Source organism: Ursus americanus, chromosome 18 (genome assembly GCF_024610735.1).
Source record: "Ursus americanus isolate L20-20 chromosome 18, mUrsAme1.1.p, whole genome shotgun sequence".
Taxonomy (NCBI): domain Eukaryota; kingdom Metazoa; phylum Chordata; class Mammalia; order Carnivora; family Ursidae; genus Ursus; species Ursus americanus.
Genome location: NC_142144.1, coordinates 9,636,842 through 9,663,573, shown reverse-complemented (window position 1 = coordinate 9,663,573; position 26,732 = coordinate 9,636,842). Strand labels below are relative to the sequence as shown.

The 26,732-nt window shown below is 38.7% G+C and overlaps 1 protein-coding gene across 10 annotated transcripts in view; it reads right to left on the bottom strand.

Annotated features, from left to right (window-relative positions):
- MAPKAP1 (MAPK associated protein 1) overlaps positions 1-26,732 on the bottom strand; it is a 236,155-nt gene that overhangs the window by 110,643 nt on the left and 98,780 nt on the right. For all 10 annotated transcript variants that reach the window (XM_087869371.1, XM_045790933.2, XM_087869372.1 and 7 more), the window contains one exon: positions 17,852-18,024. In XM_087869371.1, coding sequence (XP_087725497.1) covers positions 17,852-18,024 — 173 coding nt within the window. The remainder of the gene's footprint in view (positions 1-17,851; positions 18,025-26,732) is intronic.

Genomic DNA, 26,732 nt, shown 5'->3' with positions numbered 1-26,732 from the left:
CTGAGATTCAAACCCAGGCAGTTAAGAGCCCTCACCCTTGACCCCCACCTATCCCTCTGCCAATTCCATGGTGTGTCTAGACTTGCCAAGGCCCTTGGGAACCCCTGCTACAGAAATGGTACATATTTGAAAAGGAGGAGGAAACCCTGACATATTACTTACAAAAAATTAGAAGCTCAGAAAGATTTATTTCAATCTCATCACTTTTACAGATGGAGAAGAAATGCCTAGAAATGAGGACTAAGATGAACACGACGACCCAGTTAAAACAGTGGCAAAGTTGGTTCTCGAGAATGCAGGTCTCCTTACTTCCATTCCACTATTCTGATCAAATCAGAAACTGGTGGCATTTTGAAATAGAGAGAGAAAAAGGGGTAAGCTGTGGCCCATGACTCAAGAATCGCCCAAATATAGACATCTGGAACTTATAAAACAATGAAAACAGGGGTGCCTCCTCCTTTTGACCTAGTTTGGTAAAATAAAGAGCGGTTTTGCAGTCAGATCTGGTTTTAATGCTAATTCAACCACTAACCAGCTGTGTGACTAAATCTCTCTGAGCTCTTCCATTTTCTTATCCATAAAAAGCTTTCCCTGATTTCTCTAGGAGAATCATTTGGATCTCTAGGAGAGAGAATCCAAGTGGTTCTCCTCTGTGGTCTTCCAGAACTTGACTAATATTTCCATGTATACTTATCTCATGTTTTTCTTATTTATAGTTCTATGTTCTCCTAGAAAGCAAGGATTCTTCCATTGTCTCTGCATCCTCACTGAAGAGTAAAATGGCTGGCACTCAGAAGGTACTTAACAAATATTTGTTGAATGAATGAATATATGAATGTGTAGACTGAATCACTCTTCCCATAAAAAAAACCCATAAAGGGTATTATTAATGATGTGTGTGCTAACGAGAAGAGGAGAAGTAATAAGCTTTTCTTTTTCTTGCTTGTCACATTGATATCTGTTAACCAAATGGGGCTTTCTAGGCAACGCACATGTGTCAGAGATTGCAATTCAAGACAAAAGGAGAAAAAGACACAGGAAGAGGTGAGGATGAAAGAGGCATTTTTACAGTTCATCAAGATATGAATACTGGCACCTCGCCTTTTTTTCCTTTCTTTTTTTAAGGGGGGGAGGGGCAGAGGAAGAGAGAGAGAGAATCTTAAGCAGGCTCCATGCCTAGTGCAGAGCCCAACACGGGGCTTGATTTTAACAACCCTGAGATCATGACCTGAGCCGAAATCAAGAGTTGGATGCTTAACCGACTAAGCCACCCAGGCACCCCACACCGCACTTTTTTATGGAGAAAAAACACTGAGAAATTATTACAACTATGCAAAAATATTTAATTATATGCATATAAAACGACTAGAAGAAAAGGTGTCCAAATGTTTACAAAGGTGTTTACATTTAAGCAATGAGCACTTTTTTCCTGTATCTTCCAGATGCCCCATAGTGACTACATATAACTTTTATTTTTTGATAAGGGTAATGCAGGCTTATTAGAAACATGGAACAATTTAGAAATATAGATCAGTACAAAGAAGATTGGGAAATTTCTCACCCCACTGTAGAACCACCTGCCCAAGAGACTCTCGGCATTGCCTGCCTCATCTACATCGCCTGGTTCCTAAGTGGTTATTTTCTCTATCAAGTCCTGGAATTAATGGAGAAAATAACTATACATATCTGCTGCATAAGGGTCTTGTAAGGATTAAATGACTTAATTAATTGCACAGTATCTGGCAGGAAGAAGGATTCTCATTTTGTTAAAGTTTCTTCTACCACTCCTAAGCTTCTCATCACACAGAAGCAGAATTAACTGACAGAAGCATGGTGGATAGCATCAAACAGAGAACACTAAAAGTCCTGTTTGTGAGTCACTATCAGAGACTGAGGAATGATAAAAGACTATTAAATGACTGCCACTTTGTTCTCTATATTTAAAAATCTGTTTTTTTGTTTGTCTTTTTATTTTTTGTTCATTTGTTTTGTTTCTTAAATTCCACATGAGTGAGATCATATGGTATTTGTCTTTCTCTGACTTATTTCACTTAGTTATATCCTCTAGGTCCATCCATGTTGTTGCAACTGGTGAGATTTCATTCTCTTTTATGGCTGAATAATTTTCCATTGTTTGTGTATATAGATATAGTGTATATATAGTGTATACACGCACACACACACACACACACACACCCCACATCTTCTTTATCTCTTTATCTATTGAAGGATACTTGTGTTGCTTCTGTATCTTGGTTATTGTAAATAATGTTGCAATAAAACAGGGGCACATAGATCTTTTTGAATTCATGTTTTCATTTTCTTTGGGTTAATATAACATTGCATATTAATTATACTGGAATTAAAGATTAAAAACAAAAGAGTTGCTCCTGAAAAAAAAAAAAAAAAAGACTGGAAATAAGTACAGCATAATAGGATCCACAGAAAGTAGTTTAATTTTAGAATTGGGTCGGCATGGAAAAAGAAGTCCCTTCCAGGGACAATTATGTTTGTGAGAAGACTGGAAGTTAGAACAATGAACGGGGGCAAAATGGACTCTGTTGCCAGAAAGAGATCCTTCTGGAGGACGAATAGATGGTGATCACACACACACTATGTCACTCTGTTAAATGTACTCATTAGAGCAACTCTGGAGATTTTATATTTATGTAAACAAATAAATGTATGAATAAATAAATAAACATACATATCTACATATCCAAATCTCCAAAGAGTTAATGAGTACAATTAACTGAATTTCACTTATTCGTGTTTCATCAAAAAAGGGTAACAAAAGTTTGCATTAGAAAAATTTATTTCATTCAATATTGACCAATACTCATTTCATGTTCAAAGGCCAGTTTGGCTTTTATGAAGAGCCAGAAGCCTGTAGTCCATATGTAGATAGATGGTATTTAATTTGTATATGAAAATTTGGGAGCATTCTAAGAAACATCCTAGATTTCTCCCAAATGTGATCTGACATGTTCAATTTACATACTTATAAAAATTCACTTTTATCTTCAAAACATGCAAAATGTACTTACATATGATGACCAGACAGATGAATGCATATTTTTTTATGAAAAATAAAAAGAGCGCATGATTCTGCAATGCCCATTGCAATGATTTTGCTATGCATTTTGATAACAGAATCAATATAAAGAGTGTGTCAGATATTATCAAGAGAAAGAAAGGCCCTGAGGATTGCAGCTCAGAAGTTCATTTCTTTGATATCAAAGACTTTTAAGACTGTCAGGATTTCCTTATCTCTAAAATAAAAATCCTATAAATATAAAGTAAATTGATAAGTAACCTTATAAGGTTTGTCAAGCCACAGCCACATCACACAGGAATAATTAAGTCTAAATTTTCTGGTAAAGATGTTCTAAGGAGAAAATGCCCACTAATTTCCAAATGGAAGCAAGACCTTCATACTGTTTTGAGCTCCTTTTTGGATAGTTCCTATTGCTATGTCTTCAAGTTTGTTGATGTTTTCTTTTACATTGTCTAATCTGCTGTTAAACTCATGTAGTATAGTTTTCATTTCAGATACTATAATTTTCCTCCCTAGAAGTTCCATTTGGGTTTTTAAAAATACCTTTATACTTCTTTCCTCTATCACCTTGAACATATGAAGCATGTTTATAATAGCTGTTTTAACATTCTTGTTTTCTAATTCTAACATTCTGGCATTTCTGAGAAGTCCTCTTTCCTACCATTCTGAACTAGGTATTTTTAAAACAAACTAACTTAGCAAAATTCTAAGTTTCAGAAATTTGTTAACTCTATTATAAACTGACCCTGAAAATATTCAGTGGGATCTTTCTGAAACACAATATGATACTGTCACTCCCCTACTTAACACCTTTTTCAATCTTTGAAATAAAAACAAAACAGCCCATTAAAAGCTGGCTTCCATAAAGTCTTCCATTATACTTTGCCCTGCTTTTCAACTCAATCTTCTGCCATTCCAGAACATAGAGTTTATGCTCCATTTATACCAGCTGCTTACAGTATCCTCATCAGGTCATATGCTAGCTCCTGTTACTATTCATGCAGGCCTCTCAACCCAGAGGTTCCCTATTCCTAGTCTGTCTAGTCATCTTTTGAGATTTAGCTCAAGTATCCGTTCTACTGGGAAGCCTTCCCTGACATTCCTCCCACCCCTACTCAACCCGAGCCTCCATCTTCTGGAAGAATTAGAAAAATCCTTTTCGATATCCTTGGAGCATTCTATATGTCTACTGCTATAGCAAGTCTCAATGACAATGGAGCTAAAATTGTGTAAATCAGTGTCTAGCCTGAGTCTTGAGGCCATAAACTTTATTTTATGACTGATTATATCCCAAGTGCCTAGCACTGTACCTGGTATGATACAGACATCTAAATGCCTACTGATGAATGATTATAAGAATAAAAAGACAGATGGATCGATGGATGGAGGAAAATCTCAAATGGCTATGTCTCTGGGTGCTATCACCAGGAAAAGTAATTCATTTCTTTGTATAGCATGGTAGTTAAGAGCAAGGGAAATGGAGTGAAACCTGGGTTCAAATCCTGATTCTGCTACTTACTAAATATATGATCTTGGGCAATAACTTAAGTTCCTGAAACTCTGTTTCTCTATTGTTATTTATGAGTAATAGGAGTATTATAAGAAATGAGATAATATACATAAAATGCTTAGCATGGAGCCTGACACAGAGAAGGCCCTCCAATATGTTCATATCTTCCCATTCATTACCTAGTTAGTATGGGGACTCTGGCACTTGGGAAATGTTGATAAGGAGCAACCTTTCTGTCCAGCTCAATGAAGAAAGTATTTGTAAGGAGTATCCCCAAAACTTCATCTATCACTTCAATAAATATTTCACCAGGCTGAGACGTCTAACTCAGTGATTTTTAATACATAAAGGTTTATATACAGTCAGAGGCTTGTCTAAGCAGACACCTGGAGAAGAGCTGCCCTGGCAAAGGCAAGCGTGGAGAACCTCAGTCTAGATCTTTGAATCTAAATGTTCCCATGTTCTCTCATCCATTCCACAAATTACTTACTGTGTATTTGCTACGTGCTAAGCATTGTGTTATGGACCGGGGAAAACAAAACAATAAAACAGACATGGCCGAGCCTCCAAACTTGTATCTATCCTACTGCTTACAAGACTTCGTCACCACATGGACATCTCTCAAGTCATCTCAGCCCTCATTACATCAAAACCAAACTCTTTATTCACCACAGCTTGAATCTATTTCTTCTTGAGGACACCTCATTCCAGCACCATCATCTACACAGTTTTTCAATGTCCAGTCTTAGGCCCTTATGTCTTTTCATTCATGCATGCTGGAGACTTCAGTTAATCTCTCTATGCAGATGATTCCTAAATTCATATTTCTAGCTCATAGCTCTCTCCTCTAAACACCAAACATGCAAGTATAAACGACTATTTGATCTCTGGGTAGTGAGTTCAAGCCCTAGATTGGGTATTGAGATTACTCAAAAATAAATAAAAAGATAAACTTTAAAAAATTTAATTTAAAAAAATGGGTGGAAGACATGAACAGACATTTCTCCAAAGAAGACATCCAGATGGCCAACAGACACATGAAAAGATGCTCAAAAGCACCCATCATTAGGGAAATGCAAATCAAAACCACAACGAGATACCACTTCACAGCAGTCAGAATGGCTAAAATCAAAAACACAAGAAACAAGTATTGGCAAGGATGTGGAGAAAAAGGAACCCTCATGCACTGTTGGTGGGAATCCAAACTGGTGCAGCTGCTGCGGAAAACAGTATGGAAGCGCCTCAAAAAATTGAAAATAGAATTACCATATGATCCGGTAATTCCACTACTGGGTACTTACCCAAAGAATATGAAAACACTAATTCAGAAAGATATATGCACCTTTATGTTTGTTGCAGCATTATTTAGAACAGCCAAGTTACGGAACCAGCCCAAGTGTCCACAGCCATAAAAAAAGAATGAAATCTTGCCAACTGCAACAACATGGAGGGATCTAGAGTATAATGCTACATGACATAAGTCAGAGAAAGACAAATATACTGCATGATTTCACCCATATGTGGAATTTAAGAAACAAAACAAATGAACAAAGAAAAAAGAGACAAACCAAAAAACAGACTGTTAACTATAGAGAACAAACTGATGGTTGCCAGAGGGGAGATGGGTGGGGCGATGGGTGAACTAGGTGAAGAGGATTAAGAGTACACTAACTGTAATGAGCACTAAGTAGTATATGGAATTGCTGAATCACTCTATTGTATACCTGAAACTAATATAGCACTGTACGTTAGCTATACTGAATTAAAAGAAATTTTAAAAAATGACTATTTGAAAACTTCTCTTAGATATAGCAAAGCCATCTCAAATTAATAGAAGATAAAACTTGTGCTGCCCATCCCACTCCCCTTCACACATCAAAAAACCCAAATAAAACCCAGTTTTCCGATACCCCCTATCTCAGTGAACACCACAATACATCAAGTTGTGCAAGTCAAAAATCTAGGGAGCCACCTTTGGTACCTCTCCTCTCCCATACTTCTCATATCTAATTGATCCCTAAGTCCTGTGAATTTTACCTCTTAAATATTTTCAGAATCTGTCCTCTTCTCTCAATCCCCACTGTGGCCCCTGCCCACCTCAGTCTCATCCCACTGTATCTTCTCTTCCCTACTTTGTGCTCCAGCCATACTGCTCTTCGTTAGTTCCCTGACCACTGCATGCCTCCTCCTGCCATAGTGTCACTATCATGCGGTTCCATCTGCCAGGAACCTCCCCCTGCCAAATACCTCTGGTATCACTTTCTCAGGGAATTTCTCCCTCACTCCCAAGGCTAGGCTCTCTTAAATGGCATTCCTTTCCTTCACATTACTTAACTCCGTTTTTATGCAAACATTTTTTGGCTTAATTATCTGGTTTAATTATTTGAATTATTTGCCCATTTCTCTCACTAGATTGTGGAATTCATGAAAGAAAGACCATGTCTGGCTTCACTCACCATTGTATAACCAGCAAAATGCGTGGTATATAACAAACACTCAGTAAATATTTATTGAATGCATGAATGAATACAAATGATAAGTGAAATGAGCCAGTTACAAAGTGCCCTTACACTTGATAATTTCTTCTTCCCCATCAAACTGTAAATTTTTTGAGTGCAGCAATCACATATCTCTTGTTCTCCATTTTATCCTCAATACCTAAGGCCTGGAACTCCATAAATTTTTGCTGAATGAAGGCGTAACAAAGACTTGAAGCCTTCAAGATTAAGCTGGATATCAGAGAAGAGTGAGAAAGGCATTTCTGACTAAGGAAAGAGCAAAAGCAGACATGGTATCAGTGTCAAGAAGCTGCCAGTTAAAGAATGTGATGTGTTAAAGAATGGATGCATGGGAGCACAGCTGAGGGTCAGAATGGGAGGGCCTCTTAGGCCATATTATTCAGGTAAGTGGTTCTCAATGATGACTCTAAGGAAAATAAATTAGAAGCAGCAACCCAGAAATGGGAGAGGAGCAGACAGAGGTGGTCATGTAGACAGCAAAAACGGGGAAGTATAAAGAATTCAAATTGCAAAGTTGTCAGGAAATATAATGTAAGGTTAAATATTCTTATATAAACCTACAAGGGCACCAGTGTATCATAGCACAGTACAATTCTTTGAATCACTAAGAAAGGGCTAAATTATACTTCTGTTGCTGAACTACTACCACTATTGGTCGTAGTAGTAGCTAGCTGTAGTTACAGTATTTAACAGCACAAGAAATAAACACTATGCATGTGTCATGTATTTTCTCATTTTATTTTCATAACTATCCTGTTTTCCTCATTTTACACATAAGATAAGTAGAGTATATGGTATTGAAGTAATTCATCCAAGATCACACCAATGGTAAGTGTTAATGCCAGAATTCAAACCCAGACTATGGCTTTGGATTCCACACTCTTAACCATTATGCTATACTCTAAGAAGGCCAGGGGAAATATTAACATATTTTAGAGAGCTTCTGTGAAAACTTTTTAAAATATGGGGCACCTGGGTGGCTCAGTCAGTTAAGCGTCTGCCTTCGGCTTAGATCATGATCTTGGGGTCCTGGGATTGAGCCCCACATCGGGCTCCCAGCTCAGCAAGGAGTCTGCTTCTCCTTCTCCCTCTTCCCCCCACTCCAACTTGTGCTTTCTCTCAAATAAATAAATAAATAAATAAATAAAATCTTTAAAAAGAAAAAGAAAAATTACTAAAATAAAGGAAGTGCAACAATGAATGAGATGAACCTTCAACGATCTCCAAAAACCAAGTTTCCCAAGACTCTAAGAAACTGAGGGCTATGTCAGAATGAAGCAAACCCACAGTGAACTCCACTGCACAGCTATACCATGTCACGGTATACTTCACAGCTGCACTTTCCAACATGTAGCTATCCAGCATCTGAAACATGGCTAGTCTGAATTGATATGTGCTATATATAGCAAATAAACACTGAATTTTTAAAACTTATGACAAAAAAAGAACATTAAAAGTCTCATTAATTTTATCAATTACATGTTAATATTTTAGACACAATGGGTTAAATAAAATATAACCCATGAAAATGACAAAAATCATTTAAATTATAATAATTATTAGGGAAATAAATTTCACCCATCTTCTGGAAACTTTTAAAAATGTTGTTATCAGAAAATTCCAAATTGTAGGGGAACCTGGGTGGCTCAGTCAATTAAGTGTCTGACTTCAGCTCAGGTCACGATATTAGGGTCCTGGGATCGAGTCCCACATCGGGCTCCCCGCTCAGTGGGGAGTCTTTTTCTTCCTCTCCCTCTGCTCCTCTCCTCTACTTGTACTCTCTCAAATAAATAAAATCTTAAAAAAAGAAAATTGCAAATTGTAAATATGGCTCACATTTGCAGCTTACATTATTTTTTCCAGCTTTACTGAGATGTAAATTGAAATATAACATTGTGTAAGTTTATCTGTGGTAATCATTCTGTAACATGTATGTATCTGATACACTTACAGATTACCAAACTATTACCACCAAGTGCATTAGCTAACACCTTTATCATATCACATAATTACCATTTCTTTTTTGTGGTAAGAATATTAAAGATCTACTCTCTTAGCAACTTTCAAGTATATAAAATAATATTGTTAGCTGTAATTGCAATGCTGCACATTAGATCTCCAAAACTTATTCAATTTCTTTCTTTTTTTGGAGGGTGGAGAGGGAGAGAATCGTAAGTAGGCTTCATGCTAAGTGCAGAGCCTGACGTGGGGCTTGATCTCATGACCCCCGAGATCATGACGTGACGTGAAATCCAGAGTCAGGCGCTTAAATGACTGAGCCACCCAGGCGCCCCCAAAATGTATTCACTTTCTAACTGGAAACTTGTACTCTTTAACCAATATCTCCCCGTTTCCCCCATCTCCCAGTCCATGGTAACCACCATTCTGTTTCTACAAATTTGGTTTTAGATTACACATATATAAGTGATATTATGCAGTATTTGTCTTTCTCCATCTGACTTATCTCATTTAGCATAATGCTCTCAAGGTCAATCCATGTTGTTGCCATGGCAGGATTTCTTTCTTTCTCACAGCTGAATAATATTCTATTGTGTATATATATACCACGTCTTCTTTATCTCTTCTCCCATAGACAGATACTCAGGTTGTTTCCGTATCATGACTACTGTGAAAAATGCTGCAATGAACATGGGAGGGCAGATATCTCTTCAAGATCCTGTTTTCATTTCCTTTGGATATATACCCAGAAGTGGGATTGCTAGATCATATGGTAGTTCTACTTTTAATTTTTCAAGGAACACCCATATGCTTTCCATTGTGGCTGCACCTATTTACATTCCTACCAACAGTGCACAAGGGTTCCCTTTTCTCCATATCCTCTCCAACACTTGTTATATCTTGTCTTTTTGACGACAGCCATTCTAAGGTGTGAGGTGATTGCATTATATTTCTTTTGGACAGCACTGCTCTACTGCCGGAAACTGCCACTCACTGAGCAATGCAATAATCTCAGAAGTATACTACTCCAGCTTTCTAGACCACAGCAAAACTCTCAGGCCTTCCGTAGCTCACCTGTCAGTAGCCTAATAAAGAACAATAGTAAGTAAGAGACCAGTGAAATAATGTTGAATGTTTAAGGGACAAATGAAAAGAAGAAGGCAAAGAATAGCATTCTAGTGTATGACAGAGTCATAATATATAACTAAAGTCTGCGTAAAAACTAGGACTAGTCGAAACTACCCTTGAAAAATCCCTTATCTATGAAGTAGAGTAAATGTGGTTGCCTGTAAAGAGCAGATGTATACCTCCCACCTCAAGTTCCTGACAGAATAAAACCTCACTGAATTTTACTTTTCTCTCTTTCATGAATGGGTGTTACTCAAAAGATATTGCTTCACTCTTGAATATGATGAAATATAAATTAAAAAGGAATGTTTAAAAATTTTTATATGTCAAAAATAGATCCACACAAATATAAGCCAACTGATATTTGACAAAGGAGCAAAGGCTTTGGGAGCAAAGCACTAAAAGGAATGGAGAAAGGATAATCTTTTCAAGTGGGTATTCACATGTAAAAAAAAAATTAAATCTAGACATAGACCTTACACCTTTAACAAAAATTAACTCAAAATGGATCACAGACCTAACTGTGAAGCACAAAAAATATATATATAAAACTTCTAGAAGGTAACATATAATAAAATTTAGGTAACCTTGGGTCTGTGATGATTTTTTAGGTACAACACCAAAATACAATCTGAAAGAAAAAACTGGTATGTTGGAGTTGCTGCTGTTAAGAAAATGGAAAGATAAGCCATAGATTGGGAGAAAATCTTTACAAAACACATATCTGACAGGTATACAAAGAACTCTTAAAATCACTAAGAAAACAACCTGATTTAAAAAATGGCCCAAAACCTGAACAGACAGCTCACTAAAGAATACAGATAGATGTCAAATAAGTACGTGAAAAGACAGATGCTCTGTATCACTTCATTAGGGAATTGCAAATTCAAACAAAAATGAGATACTACTGCACACCTATATAAAATAGCTAAAATCCCAAACACTTACAAAACCAAATGCTGGAAAGGATTTGCAGCAAAAGGAACTGTCATGTATTGATGATGGAAATGCCAAATGGTATAACTACCTTGGAAGACATTTTGGCAGTTTCTTAGAAAGCTAAACAAAGGCTTATCATATAATCCAGCAATTGCACTCCCACTTACTTGCAAAATGAACTGAAAACTTATGTCTACATGAAAACCTGCCATAAATGTTTATAGCATTTTTACTAATAATTGCCAAAAATTGGAAGCAACAAAGCTGTCCTTCAAAAGGTGAAAGGAAAAACAACTGTGGTACATTCATGCCACGGAGTATTATTCAGCTGCATAAAGAAATGAACTATCAAGCCATGAAAAGACATGAAGGAACCTTAAATACATATTGCTAAGTGAAAGACGACAGTCTGAAAAGGCTACATATAGTATGATTTTAACTAGCTGACATTCTAGAAAATGAAAAACTATAGAGACAGTAAAAAGATAAGTGGTTGCTAAAGGTGAGGAGGGAGGGAGGAAAGAGTGGAGACCAGGGCATTTTTAGGGTGGTGAAACATTTTCTATGATGCAATCATTGGATCTGTACAATATAGGGGCGCCTGGCTGGCTCAGTCAGAAGAGTATGTGACTCTTGATCTTAGGGTCGTGAGTTCGAGATTACTAAAAGAATAAACTTAAAAAAAAACTATACAATACAAAGAATGTACCCTAATGTAAACTATTGACTTTAGTCAATAATAATGTATCAGTACTGGTTCATCAATTGTAATGAATGTACCACACTAATGCAAGGTGTTAACAATAGGGAAAACAAGTGTCAGGAAGGAGATGTGTGGCAACTCAACTTTCTGTGCAGTTTTTCTGTAAACCTAAAACTACTTTAAAAATAAAGCCTATTAAAAAATACTTTAAAAATCTTATATGTAACTGACTTCAGAATTTTAAATAAATCAAAACAGAAAAAGGCAACAACAAAAAAAAACATAAAACACAAAACTTAAAACAAGTTGACTAACATGAAACTAACACATCCATGGTAAGGATAAATGTTAGTAAGATAAACTTCCCTATAAAAAGACAATGATTTAGGGGCACCTGGCTGGCTGAGTCAGTGGAGCATGAGACTATTGATCTTGGGGTTGTGAGTTCAAGACCACGTTGGGTGTAGACATTACTTATAAATAAAATCTTAAAAAAAAAAAAGTGATTTAGACAGGGCCAAAAAAGAAAAACCTCACAAAATTATTCAACATATTTAAAACGAAAAAGGCAAAGGTAATAGGCTGAACACAAAGACAGATCAGACAAATGCAAAGAACAGGGGGGCAAAAAAGCTTCATCTTACTGAAATAAAGCAAAGAAAAAGGCAGGACACAATGCATAAAACAAACGGGACTATTTTATATTGAAAAAAGTACAACTCACAATAAGATATGAAATGCATGAACATTTTTGTGTGCTGAAATATGTACAGTGGAAACTGTTGAAATCTCAGGAGAAACTGACAGAAACAAACAAGAAAATGGAAACATTAATCCATTTCTCTTAATCATCCATAGACCAAATAGTCAAAAATATAAGAAGGTAATAGTAATTAAAGATGTTGCTTTAGTAAGAATATACTTATCTAATAACTTACAGAGAATATTTTTCCAGAATCCACAAAATATTTATAAAAATTCAGTGTGTAGTAAGCCCCCAAAATATAAATGAAACTCTAAGCAGAAATTTTATAGGCCACAGTTTCTGATGAAAATTCAATAAACATGAATCTACATAACAAAGTCTAAATTAAAAAATTCAACTATCTAGAGACTGAAATGATTTCAGTTCGTTTCTTAGGAAATGTTTTTCCTAAAATCACTGTATCAAAATAAGCAGGGAATTAGCTTAAGTACCACACTCCATCTTGCTCAAGAGTTAACAGGTATAAGAGCAAAGGAAGACAAAAATTCTAGCCCAATTCTCCACTCCTCCCCTGGGGCTAAACCCTACTACCACTGACAGCTTTCAAGGCGTAGAGACAGGAGAATAATATTCTTAAATAAATGGTTTTCTTAACAAGCAGACTGAAACCATGCATCTAGCAATTTGGCCCCCTGTGAATGAAGGGCTCTTCACAGGGTTAGCCCACTGGAAAAGATCAAATAAGGATCTATTCCAACACTTAAGTACAAATAAGCTAGAGAGAAAATACCTTGCACTGTACTGCCTGACAGGAAGAGACCCCAGGTATTTATTTTACGGATTGTCTTATACCAAACAAAACTGAGAAATCCACTGTCACATAAGAATTGCAAAAAATTTCAAAGGACCAATGGTTTATTAAGATTCAATGTTATTGGGGCGCCTGGGTGGCGCAGCGGTTAAGCGGCTGCCTTCGGCTCAGGGCGTGATCCCGGCGTTATGGGATCGAGCCCCACATCAGGCTCCTCTGCTATGAGCCTGGTTCTTCCTCTCCCACTCCCCCTGCTTGTGTTCCTTCTCTCGCTGGCTGTCTCTATCTCTGTCGAATAAAAAAATAAAATCTTTAAAAAAAAAAAAGATTCAATGTTATTTTATAATTCAAAATATACTTGTAAAACAACTACTAAAAAATATGAATGTGCTAGATACCTCAGGAATATAAATCTTAATAAGATGTACTCAATTTCAGAGGCTTATAAACTACTACTAGAGACAATCTCTGTTTTGGGGGTTCAGAATTGCTAATTAAATGATTTGACTCTTTCTCATCCTTACTACTTTTCCATCACTTTATCAGTTTTTGATAGGAATGCATCAAAATATCCCATTATGACTGTGGATCCGTCACTGCTGCTTTACAATTCCCGTGAAGTATTTTGGGACTATACTGCTAGGTGCATACACAGTCATACTTATTATCTTGGTGGGCTGTGTCCCTGTTTTCATTATGTAGTTTACCAAAATATGCCTACTGATGTGTTTTTGCCTTAAATGCTACTGTTTCGACTCTTTGCAACAGGCCCATCTCCCCACCTCACCCACACCCTCCATCTCCCTTGGCCAGGTAAAGCTGAAGTCTACGGCCCATGGGAAAGGAGAAGGCAGACTGGCTGCCTGGAATGGAAAGGAAATAAAGATCTTTTGTAAAGGAAAAAGTTCTTAGTTTTGATGAAGTCCAATTGATCATTTTGTTTTCTATTATGGATCCTGCTTTCAGTGTCACGAATAAGAACCCTTGGTCCCAAAGATTTTCCACTCTGTTTTCCCCTAAAAGTTTAAAGTTTTACATTTCAGTCTCAATTCATTTTTGAATCAATTTTATACAAGATAGAGGAGGTTTAGGTTGATTTTTTTGGTTTATGGATGTCCTGTTGCTCCAGCAGCATTTGTGGAAAAGGCTATCCTTCCTCCATTTCGTTTGTGTGTGCTTTTACTATGAAGACCCGTTCATATCTGCCTCCAATCTGGGAAATAGTCTGGCATCAATATCTCTTCAAACACTGTTTCTCCGTGATTCCCTCCATTCTCTGCCTCACTAGTGGGAGGCTATCTTTCCTCCATGTCTCTTAACTCACTCATCTTGCATTCTCTGAATCTCTTTATCTCTTTGTGTTACATTCCAGGTTGAAATCACTGGTACTGTCATTCAACCCAGTCCCTCTTTAACTGTGCCCAGTCTAGAGTTTATTCCATAAACTCTTTTGTTATTTTTTTTGTTGTTGTTACTTTAATAAGTACATTTTATATTTCCAGTACTTTTAATTGATTCTCTTCTAAATTCGCCCCTTAATTCTCATCTGCTTGGTTTTCTTTCACTATTTCTTAGAAATTTACCATGAATGTCATTCCTTCATCTCTTTGATCATTTTAAACATATTTATTTGAAGTTAATTTTCAGATTGCTTTACTGTATTTTGTTGGGAGTGAATTCATCTCCTGATTATTGTCTCAGTACTCATTATACTCATTTGTTCAGGAATTTTAATTTGCTAGCTTTTCTTGAAAAGGAACAGTTTCTCTCTTTCTCTCTCCTCCCTTCCTCTCTCACCCCCCCCCCTCTGTTATTACAGTTATTGCACCATCCTCCACCCCCGTCCGAGCAGAGGCCTCCACTCTAGAACCAGGTCTTACCCTGGCAGCTCAGGGTTCCCTTGGAAACACTAGGGATATCATAAAGCCAGTCCTGTCGTGGCCAGGTCCCAGTAGCACTGCTATCTCTATACCCCAACCTCCCCAGAAACACAACTTTAAACAAGCCACAGACCCAGGCAGCTTTGTTCAGTTTCTTTTCATAAGGAGGACAGTCCCACCCCAGTTCCTAGTTCCCAGTAGTGAGACTTCCGCTGGTCCCAATCCAGGCATGAAGCTCCTTTGGTCTCCATACCCTCAAGCAGTGTTGCCCCCTCTTTTTTGACATCATGGTATACTTAGAAAATAGCAGTATGTGTACGGGACGTGGGTCGACAGATGAGACTCTTCCCCACCCAGAAATGATAGCTGGGGGCTCTGACCACCCCAGGCCCTGCTTAGCTACCCTGAAGCCTGATAATAATCAATATTTCATACCCCAGTAAACTTATTCACAACATGTTCTCTGGGAAGTACCACCCTAAAAAAATTGACTCCCTGCACACACTGCCTGTTTCCATACTTGGTTCTGTTTTGAGTCTACCAGGATATTTATCCTGTTACTAAAGTACAAGCATGTCAATAACATATTTCATTTATCACTGCTATATATCTGGAACAGAATATAGATTTAAAGCCTGAATTTGAAGGACCATCATAACAGAGGTCCATGCTGTTTCCTCTGTTTTAGAACACCCTCCTCTCAACCTCTCTGCACCACTTCTCTCTACTCCTTCAAGTTTCAGTTTAGATGCCACTTAATCAAGGCCACTCTTCATGACTCCACTCTCACCCCCAACTATGGGGTCAGATGTTTTCACAGAACCTGATTTTACATGCTATTGTATTGAACTGCTATTGCCTATTTACCTTAAACAGTAAGCTCCCCGATGGCTTGATCTGCCTTTTTCATTTCTGTATGGCAAGATCTAGCACGGTGCCTCCAGTAAGTATGGATTCACCGAATATTTTAATATCACCCATAATAATAGAGTAGGGAGTATAACGTAATAGAAAAGAGCTATGGCTCCGAAGCCAGAGATCCCCAGGTTTTGATGCCAGTTCTACCACTTACTGTGTGATTTAGGAAGGTTACTTAGCCTCTTTAAGCTTTAGTTTCCTCATCTGTAACATTCTGTCACAATTCGACTCCTGACTCTGTTCATTACTAGCTGCATAATCCTGGGCAGTCCTGTGTGTCTCTTGGTCTCAGGGCTTGCACTAAGCAATATCTTAGTTAACTCAGACATGTATAAATTCCCTAGCATTTTGGCTCCTTTCCCTGTTTCCTTGCTTCTACTTCATGCTGAAAAAAAGAATAACACTATAGCTCCACCTTGGGCAGAGCTGCTGACTCAACCCTTTTCTGAGCCTAGGTGGTTGAAAAGGCTTGGCTGAAAAGGTTTCTATTGCCACAGGAGCAGTAAAGATGATCTTTATATTCACAATTTATTCAGGCAAAGTGGAGGGCAATGTCAATAAGAACTTGAAGGAATAATTTTATTTGTTTTTTAAAGATTTTATTTATTTTAGAAACAGAACAAGAGAGAGAGCATGTGAACAGGGGGAGGGGCAGAGGGAGAGACAGAATCTCAAGCAGACTCCACACTAAGCCCAGAGCCTAACGTGGGGCTCAATCTCATGACCCCGCAATCATGACCTGAACCAAAATCCAGAATCGGATCCTTAACTGACTGAGCCACCCAGGTGCCCCCCCCCCCCAAGAATAATTTTAAGTACGAATTTAATGCACCTCAAGAAGAAAAAACAAGTGACCACAGACTGGGACCATTCTAAGAGAAGAAAAAGTCTCCACGAGAATCCATTCCAAAATGAAGGCATCCACTACATTTTGCTGTGTCCCAAACCTTAATGCTCAAGAGAGCACAGGAAACTAGACGAGGATGGCTATCAGATAAGACATTTACGTATGGGAGAGCCAACGTGACAAAGCACTTTAATGTTCAGGTTATGATACACAAGCAGACAGTCTACTTTCAAGTGCTACATTTTTGATATAATTATTTAATCATGAACAGAGCTTAGAGACTGAGAAAAAAACTGTGCCACTGACTAATAATAAAGAAAACTGTAATTCAGACCAAAAGGAAATAATGCAAAAATCTTAGCATCTAAGAGACTAGGAGTCAAATCTTGATTCTGCCATCTCCATTGGTGTGACCTTTAGCAAATATCAATTCTCTGATTCTGAATTTTTTCCTCTGCAGAATAAGGATCATGATGCTTACACCTCACAGAGAGCCACGAGAATTAAACGAGAAATTTGCTACACAGACATCAGCATTAGTGCCCAACTCATGGGAGGTGTTCGACAAATATTAGTTCCCTTCTATGGCCTCCCATGCAACTTTTACCAGCAAGCACCATAAAAGGGTTTGAAAACTGCTAAAATATATTTCCTCATGTCTGGATTCACAAGCTTATCAGTCTACTTTGTAAGCAGATTCTCTGAGATTAGCCTGAGATACACAGGCCCAAGATCTGGTGAGCAACCTGACCTGGATCTGTGTGGATGTCTGGTTCCCCAGCCAATGCCCAGAAAGACTGACTGGGCCCAGAATGCAGCAGGGTGGCCAGAAGACAGCCAGAAATTAGAGCAGCCAAAAAGAGGAAGGATTACTTGAGCTTTGGCTCCCGTCCTTCACTTGTGTACTGCCAGCAGATGAGCCCGATCAGGTCCTGCACCCTGGCGCTGGCCATTGTCACCACGGTCATTGGCAGCAGTCTGTCCTGGCTCGAGTGCAGGGGGAGGTAGACGTCGATCTTCTTGGTTGCTGTTGTGCCTACATGACCCTGTGGGCAGAACACATGCATGAGAGTAAAGCACACAGTCATGCTCACGCAGACCTCACCGGGCCACAATGACGACTCACCAGCCATTTCTCATTCTTTTGGCACAGACCTCCTTACAAGCCTGAAATGGCCCCAGAGTGGAAACACTGTCTAGTTTTAAGGGGTTTTTTTTCCCTTTAATTTTCATTTTCTAATGGTCTAATAGATTCAGCTTTACCTGCAGTAAGCTAAATAAGCACTACAATCAAAATAAATTAAGAGCGGTGAGCAGACCTGATGTTTGGTGCCAGGAGATGTGCTTTGTTACTTATTCGGTGTGGCCTTGGACAAGTCACCATTAGACCCTGACATCAGCGGCTCTCCCTGAAAATTGCCACATCAGTCCTTGAGATTTTGTGATAAGCTGCATGGGAAGCTGCCATACTCCCTAAGGAAGCATTTAGGCCTGCAGCACTGGAACCAAGGGCTTGCCTTCTCAGAGCCTATGGGGGCTAATCCCCTTATGCAGTACACCTGTTTATTTCAGTCATCTGCAGTCAAGTCATCTGCACCAAGGGTCCCTGGTCTTCCATTATTGTTCCCAACTACAATACCCACACTGCTCTATACATCCTCAATCCCTCCCACATACTCGCCCCTTCTCTCTCTTGAAACTTCCACTCCCCCTGACGCTCCTGCACTAATTTGCAAACTTCCATAAATCACTTCTTTTTAAAAAACACTCCTTCTACCTCTTTGTCTTCATTGAAACTTGCTGTTCATTGAGGATACTGCTTCCTCCGCTGTCCAGAAGACCGTTCTGCATTTTTCTTTTTTAAACCCCAAGCCCTCAAGGCCAGGATGTTGAATAGGTATTCTTGTCCCCACTACTTCCAACTACTATTTCTCCTTTCTTGCAAAAATCCCTGTTCCTTTGAAACCCAAGCCCTGCAACTACTATCCTCTCCCCCTATTTTTTTTGTTTGTTATCCACCATCCTTCCAGTCATGTTTCTCCCTAAGAAGTCTTCTTTCCACCCCAACACCTATCATCATTCTTGGCAATTCCATCTGAAGGAAAATACATGTCATACCCAAGTGTCTCAATCCCTAGGCCATTCATCCCATGTCTTTGCTTTGCTTTTTTAAAAAAAGATTTTATTTATTTATTTGACACAGGGAGAGCAAGAGAGCACAAGCAGGGGAAGCAGCAGAGGGAGAGGGAGAAGCAGGCTCCCAGCAGAACAGGGAGCCTGATGCAGGGCTCAGTCCCAGGACTGTGGGATCAGGACCTGAGCAGAAGGCAGACACTTAACCAACGGAGCCACCCAGGCACCCATCCCATGTCTTTTCATCCACTCCACCTTCAATCACTTATTGCTGTGGGTACACCAGCGATCTGTGCCAACTCCAAAATCTCAAATTAGAACATCTATTTACTGACTATACTTTTACTTTCATCTCACTTGTTCAAGTAGTCCCCCAAATTCTTAAACCCACAATTTACTGACCCACCACTATAAATGCTACCCTTATTTCCCAACACCACCCTCCAGATTATATGATCAACCACTGTAATCATTCCTTTGTAAATACAATTTTAATACTCTCTTCGTCCATGGGACTCAACTGGCAGAATGCTAACTTCGGATAAACCCAACCTTCTGCAGTCCCCAACTAAACATTGCTGGAGAAAAATCATGTAACTGCACAGATTGATTTGACTTTATATTTATGATTTTAAACCTCAAACACTCAACATTGTATAGCATGCTTATTACATCTCCTGATCCAGTCTGCACCCCATGCAAGACCACCACTGCATACTTTTGCTTCTCTCTTCAAATTTCTCATGAGCCTGCCTTGACCTCAGCTCCTATCCTTTGCTTATGTACTGCCAAGAGACGAGAAATATTCTCATTCTTCACTAGGAAAAGAAGACCTTTCAGAAAGGAATTCTCTTATCCTCCGATAATCAGATTCACAAACTTACCTGGATTTAACCAGATACACCCCCTATACTGGAGTGTCACTCATCTCATTAAAGGTTAATCTCTCTACTTATGTTCTGGGTCCCTTTGGCTCTACTTTCACAAGGTCTTTAGTCCTTCACTTACTCTACCCTTATCAACCTCTTCCTTTCTTGGCTTCCATGACATACACTCTTGTTTTTTTTCCCAATCCTCTCTGGTCTCTCATTCTCAGTCTCCTGTGCAGATTTCCTCACTTCTACAGTCTCTGTTTGTTAGTATTCCTTGGCCTCTAGATTGGGCTCTCTTTTGTCTTTCTGTATATTTCCTCCCTAGGTGATCTCACAGTCCCAAAGCTATAATACAATCTATACCCTACTGACACCCAAATCTTATCTCTATCTCAAACTTCTCCCTGGAATCCCAAATTCATACATCAAACTGTCTATACAATAGGCAGACAGACAAATTAAACAAGTTCAAATCAGAACTTTTCACTATTCCTCACTCCATCCCTCCCAAATAATAACACTTTCCCTCGTTTCAGTAAATGCTACCGCCACTAACCCAGCTGCTTAAATCAGTAATCTTGGTTCTTCTTTCTTTCTCCTGCCTTCTACCTACTCCCTTAGTAAGTTCTAGTGTCTACTGCAAACATATATTTCAATAGAGAACAAATAGTCTTTTCAGCAAATGGGACAACTGGATAGCCACACGCAAAAGAATGAATTTAGACCCCTACCTCACATCATATACAAATACTAACTCAAAATGGATCAAAGACCTAAGTTTAAGGCTAAAACTATAAAACTTTTAGAAGGAAATGTAGGTGTAACTTCTTTATGACCTTTGATTAGGCAATGATTTCTTTAACATGACACCAAAAGAAGCAACAAATGAAATAAAATGGACTTTAAAAAATTTGAAAACTTTTGTGCCTCAAAGGACACTATCAAGAAAGTGAAAAGACAATCCACAGAATGGGAGAAAATATTTGCCAATCATATATCTGACAAAAATTTAGTACCCAGAATACAGAAAAAATTCTTATGACTCAACAATAAAAAGACAAACAATCCAATTTTTAAAGATTTATTTATTTATTTGAGAGAAAGAGAGAGAACAGGGGAGGGGTAAAGGGAGAGGGAGAGAGAGAATCCCACGCAGACTCCCCGCTGAGCGTGGACCCTGATGAGGAGCTCAGTCTCACAACCCTGAGAGCATGACCTGAGCCAAAATAAAGAGTCAGGCACTTAACCTACTGAGCACCCAGGCGGCCCCCTCCAATCTTTAAAAGGTCAAAGAAACTGAATAGACATTTCTCCAAAGAAAATATACAAATGGCCAATAAACACACGGAAAAATGTTCAACATCATTATTCATTAAAGAAATGCAAATCCAGGGGCGCCTGGGTGGCTCAGCCATTAAGTGTCTGCCTTCGGCTCAGGTCCTGATCCCAGAGTTCTGGGATTGAGCCCCGCATTGGGCTCCCTGCTCAGCAGGAAGCCTGCTTCTCCCTCTCCCACTCCCCCTGCTTGTGTTCCCTCTCTCGCTGCCTCTCTCTCTGTCAAATAAATAAAATCTCAAAAAAAAAATGCAAATCCAAATCACAATGAGATATCACTTCACACTCACTAGGATGGTATTAATTTTTTTTAATAGTAGAAATAAGAAAGATTAGCAAGGATATGGAGATGTTGGAACTCTCATACATTGTTGGTGGAGATGTAAAATGATGCAGCCGTTATGGAAAAACAGTTTGTCAGTTTCTCAAAACTTAAACATACAGTTACCATATGACTCAGTAATTCCATTCCTAGGTATACTCAAAGAAACTGAAAATATATGTTCACATAAAAATGTGTACATAAGTGTACACAGCAGCATTATTCATAATGACCAAAGAATGGAAACAATCCAGATGTCCATCAACTGATGAACAGACAGAAAAATGTCTACAATGGAATATTACTCAGCCTTAAAAAGGAATGAAGTACTGACATGCTACAACATGGATGGAGCTTGAAAATATTATGCTAAGAGGAAGAAGCCATTTCGTAAAAGTGAACCCAGTTATATGAAATGCCCAGAATAGACAAATCTATAGAAACAAAAAGATTAGTGGTTGCCAGGATATGGGGGGGGACAGGGAATTGAGAAGTACGAAGTTTCTTTTTGGGGTGATGGAACTGTTCTGGAGTCAAATAGTGGTGATAGCTATATAACATTGTGAATATACTGAAAACCATGAAAATTATACACTTTAAGATCATTAAAATAGTAAATTCTATGTAATGTGAGTTTTCACTCAATTTTTAAAAATGAAAAGTATGTGTTTCAAAACCATCCCATTTATCTGCATCTCCACTGCCACCAAAATACCATAAGGTTTCACCTGGACTGTTCTAAAAGATTCCTGACCTCCTATACTCTTGCCTATTTCAATTTGTTCTTGACATACAAGCTAGATTATTTTAAACTCAAATTTGATATTACACCTCTGCTTAAATTCCTTCAATGAGTGGTTCCCATGATAGTTTGAATAAAATCCAAATTGCCTGCAGTGTCCAACAAACCACTGCATGATCTGACCCCTGCCTAACTCTCCAACATCATTTACTGCTGCTCCCCGGCCTCCTTTTCATAGTTCATCTCTGCTGGCCTTCTAGAAGTGCCCTGAAAGTATGTGTATGTGTGTGTTTGTGTGTACCTGTTTCTCCCACTTTCAAGGCCACAACAAGTGCTATTCACTATACCTAGAAGGCTCTTTCTCATGATCTTTGTATCCTCTATAGTATGGCTCTGGGCAGGTTACTTAATCTCTCTGTTCTTCCATTGCCTCATATGTAAAATGATAATGACAGGACCTACGCATCAGAGAACTCTTGTGAGGATTATTATTAGTTATTAATATTGTTGTTACAATTGAAGGCTCAGCTCATATGACACCTCCTCAGAGAAGCCTTCACTGATAATCCTGTAGAAAGAAGCCCCTTCTGTAGTTACTCTCTTACACATAACCTGCTCATCTCCTTCACAGAACTTAACAATTTGATATTATGTATTTATATATGTACACCTTCAGTGTATGCCTTCCTCACCGACCTCTGACCTTCCACGACAGCAGCCATAATAATGCCTGCTTTGTTTACTTCTCTACACACAATGGCTAGCACTGTGCCTGGTGCATAGACAACTCTCCAAAAAAATCTGCTGAACTACAGAATGAATGCATGGATGCCTCAAAATGCCTACCAGGACACCATGGCAATAACTCAATCAATGTTAGTTTCCTCCTATGGGTCTGTTTCCTGGTAGTGGATGGAGATGGAGGTACCTGAGCAATCAAGGGTTTCATCTTTAACACTTTAACTCTAGGATGAAAAAAAAAAAAAAAAGATCAGAACTAGGGTAAGGAAATACACAAAATCAGCTTTTTAAACTATTAGGGAAATTTCACTTCTCATATGACCCAGAATCTAATATTAGATTCACAGACTTTTTTTTAGTCTTGCCTCTGCCATAAAACAAATAATAAAAAAGTAATTCTCTTATAATAATGCTCTTTCTCTCTCTCTCACTCATGCATGCACACAGATACACGCACACACAACCATGCCTGTTTTTCAGCTGGGAAATAGTAATTCCAATAGCTAGCTAAGTTGCCTATAAATAGCAAGTGTTTTGACCATGTCAGGCAGTCAAAAGGGTTAAAATTAAAACAATAGCAAGCTTTCTGAAGTGGGTTTATGCACCACTCTCTTCTCAACCTCCTTTTCAGACCCAGCCCAATCTGGGTTATTCCTCCTTTTCCTTCTGAGGAACTGGAGCTGAGGGGCTATAGGTATCACAGTGAGAAATGTGAATGTGTTTCACAAACTGTAAAGTGCCTTAGAAATGCAGAGCAATGTACCAGAAAGAGCCTAAGTTTTCAAAAGTCAGTCCTATTTCTATTACTCAGGCCGATTACACAGTCACATGAGGACAAAGATGGATGCTATAAGGAGCCCTAATAATAGTATTTATTATTATAACAAGAGCTAGCATTTATTTAGAGCTAACTGTTAAATAAGCTCTGGTAAATGTCTGTGTAAATTACCTCATTTAATTCTCACAATCACTACAAGAGGCAGAACTCTATCATTACTCTAAGATTATAGATGAGAAAACTAAGGCTTTAATAAGGCTATAGTCATCTGCTCAAGCTCCCACAACCAAGGTGGAAGAGCAGAGCTCAAACTCATGTCTCACCCCAAAGCCCCTACTTTAAACAACGATTGACTTCTTTCCCTAAAGTTCTTCTAAGTGTAATCAATCTCTACTCTCCAAGACCTGAATCCCTCCCTCCCACCCTGACCTTCTCACAAACACATCAAAAGCACTGCCTAAAGCAGTCTCCTCCAAAAGGAGTGAATTCTGAGGAATTACCCAAGGAGAAGTGTTAGGGGACCAAGACTCTAGAGAACTTTGCCACTGTCAGCTGACTGCAGGGCAGATAGTTATATGGTGCTCCTTTGAATCCCTTTATCCTCTTTATTGAAATAGCAAGTGTGGGGAAATAGCAAGTGTGGGAAACTATGAGAATAAATATGGTAGATACTTATTAAATGAATGAAGCACTTTATCTTTTTAATCTTCTAATTCCATCTTGAGGCACTGATGACGGGAAAAAGTGCCTTGGACAAACCCTGAAATTATGTATTTTTTAATAAGGAACCTCTTCTGAAAAAACTCAAGGTGGTGGCAGTCAGCTCTACCTAATAGTCCCCGTGCTGCAATATTTAGAGGGAATCATCTAAAACATAAAACAATCCATCAACATAATAGAAAGTAATTAACTTATATAAAAAAAAAGGTGACCAAAGGATTAAAAGTATTCATCACACATCAAGGCAAGCAATATTCCAAAGACCTAACATCTAAGTATTAAAAAGCAACTAGCAATAAACAAAGATCATATCATACAGTTTCACTGCATGGCAATTTATGTGTTCCACAATACGGAATTGGAGAAACAGAGGCATAATTAGAGCACAAAGAAGTGGTCAACACAGAGATAGGGAAAAACGGGTTAGCACCATCTTTCTCAGCCACTCATGCATGCAATGAACACCCGCTGAAACACCATGATGGACTCTGAAGACAAAATTGAGTGAGACTCAATGCAGATAGACCCTCGTCAAACTCACACTCTGCTGACGGGTCTACATTGCACTGTGTGATAAAAGCTTTAAGAGGGGAAAGTACAGGCTGTCATGAGAGCTCAGAAGCAACTCAGACTAAAAGGGGTTGGCAAAGGCCTACATTAAAAACAACAACAAACCCTTCCATTCAACAGGACCATTAATCTAAGGAAACGATGCTTATTGTATTTAAAAATATACCATACCAATACACAAAAAAATGAACAGGAGTTCTCTCTGAGACATAGGATTGTGAGTGATTTTTATTTTCTACTTTATATTTTTCTGCATTTTCTATGATGAGCATGTATTACCTTTACAATCAGAAACAAAATAGTAAATGTTATAATTATAAACAAAAAAGAATACAGAAAGAACCACAACACAGGGCGTAAGAGGTTTAGGTAAAACAAAGGGAGGATCAGTTTTGAAAATGTAGCCTATGTTAAGTCATCTGGCAAAATTCATTAAGAACACACTCTGTGCCAGGTGCTGCGACAGCCTGTTGGAAAAAATAAGCTGAAAATACAACTCAGACACCTTCCTATGGCAGGCTAAATAATTTTTATTTTTAAAAAAATAATAAAAACTAAGAAACCTACAATGAGCTGACAAATTTGGAGCTGAACAACACTCTACAGAGCAGCCTCTAAATCAAGGAATGCCCCCAATGCGGGTTTCAGGACAAAAAGAAAAGTACTCCCTGTAGCAAAACGATTCCTCGACACAAATGCAATTCATGAAGACCAACCAGACTCCAGAATTATGTCCCATGGCCTCTGCAAGGCTTGATGGCTCTGCAAATGCGGGCCAGAGTCTCAGGCTCAACTTGTCCAAGGCCGATTTTCTTCAGCTTGTCTCTTATTCCATGTTCCATCTCAGTTAGGGCTTTCCTCACCTACTCTGTCACTCAGGCTAGGGACCTTACTTAACTCCTCTTTCTGTCTCATCAGCCTGCAACCGCCTCTGAAGTGTCTCTCAAATCCTTCTCCCTCCCATCCTCAGCGGCATGGCCCTAGTTCAAGCTTCATCGGGCCTCAGTGAGACTACTGCATGTAGCAGTCGCTCAGCTGTCTCCCTGTCTCTAAAATCTCTTCTCTCCTCCAAACTGTTATCTCCCTCTGGCAATCAATGTGGTTTGACTCAAATCATTGACCAGGCCAGTCACCAACTCAGAGAGAAGTATGTGATATCTCTCCCCAGTGCCAACATGCCTGTTTCTTAGCAGGGCATTTAATACCCATCACATTCTGGTCCCAGTGTATCATCACTAGAGCAGACTGAACAGTAGTTAAGAGCACAAAACTTGGGGTCAGCTAGATCCAGGTTTGAATCCTAGCTCTGCCATTTCCTTAGCCTCTAGACTTTAGACATTAGGCAAGTAGCTACACCTCTCAGAACCTCTACTTCCTTACTTGGAAAAGCAAGTAAGATGTATATAAAATGCCTGGCACATAGTCCCTGAGCAAGAAACGTACCCGCTCCTTCTTCTATCAATTTCAAATGTCTTCTCTTCCAAGAAGGTAGAAGTTCCAGATTCCCTGTGCTTTTCTCCTTAGAAGTTTAACTTGCACAG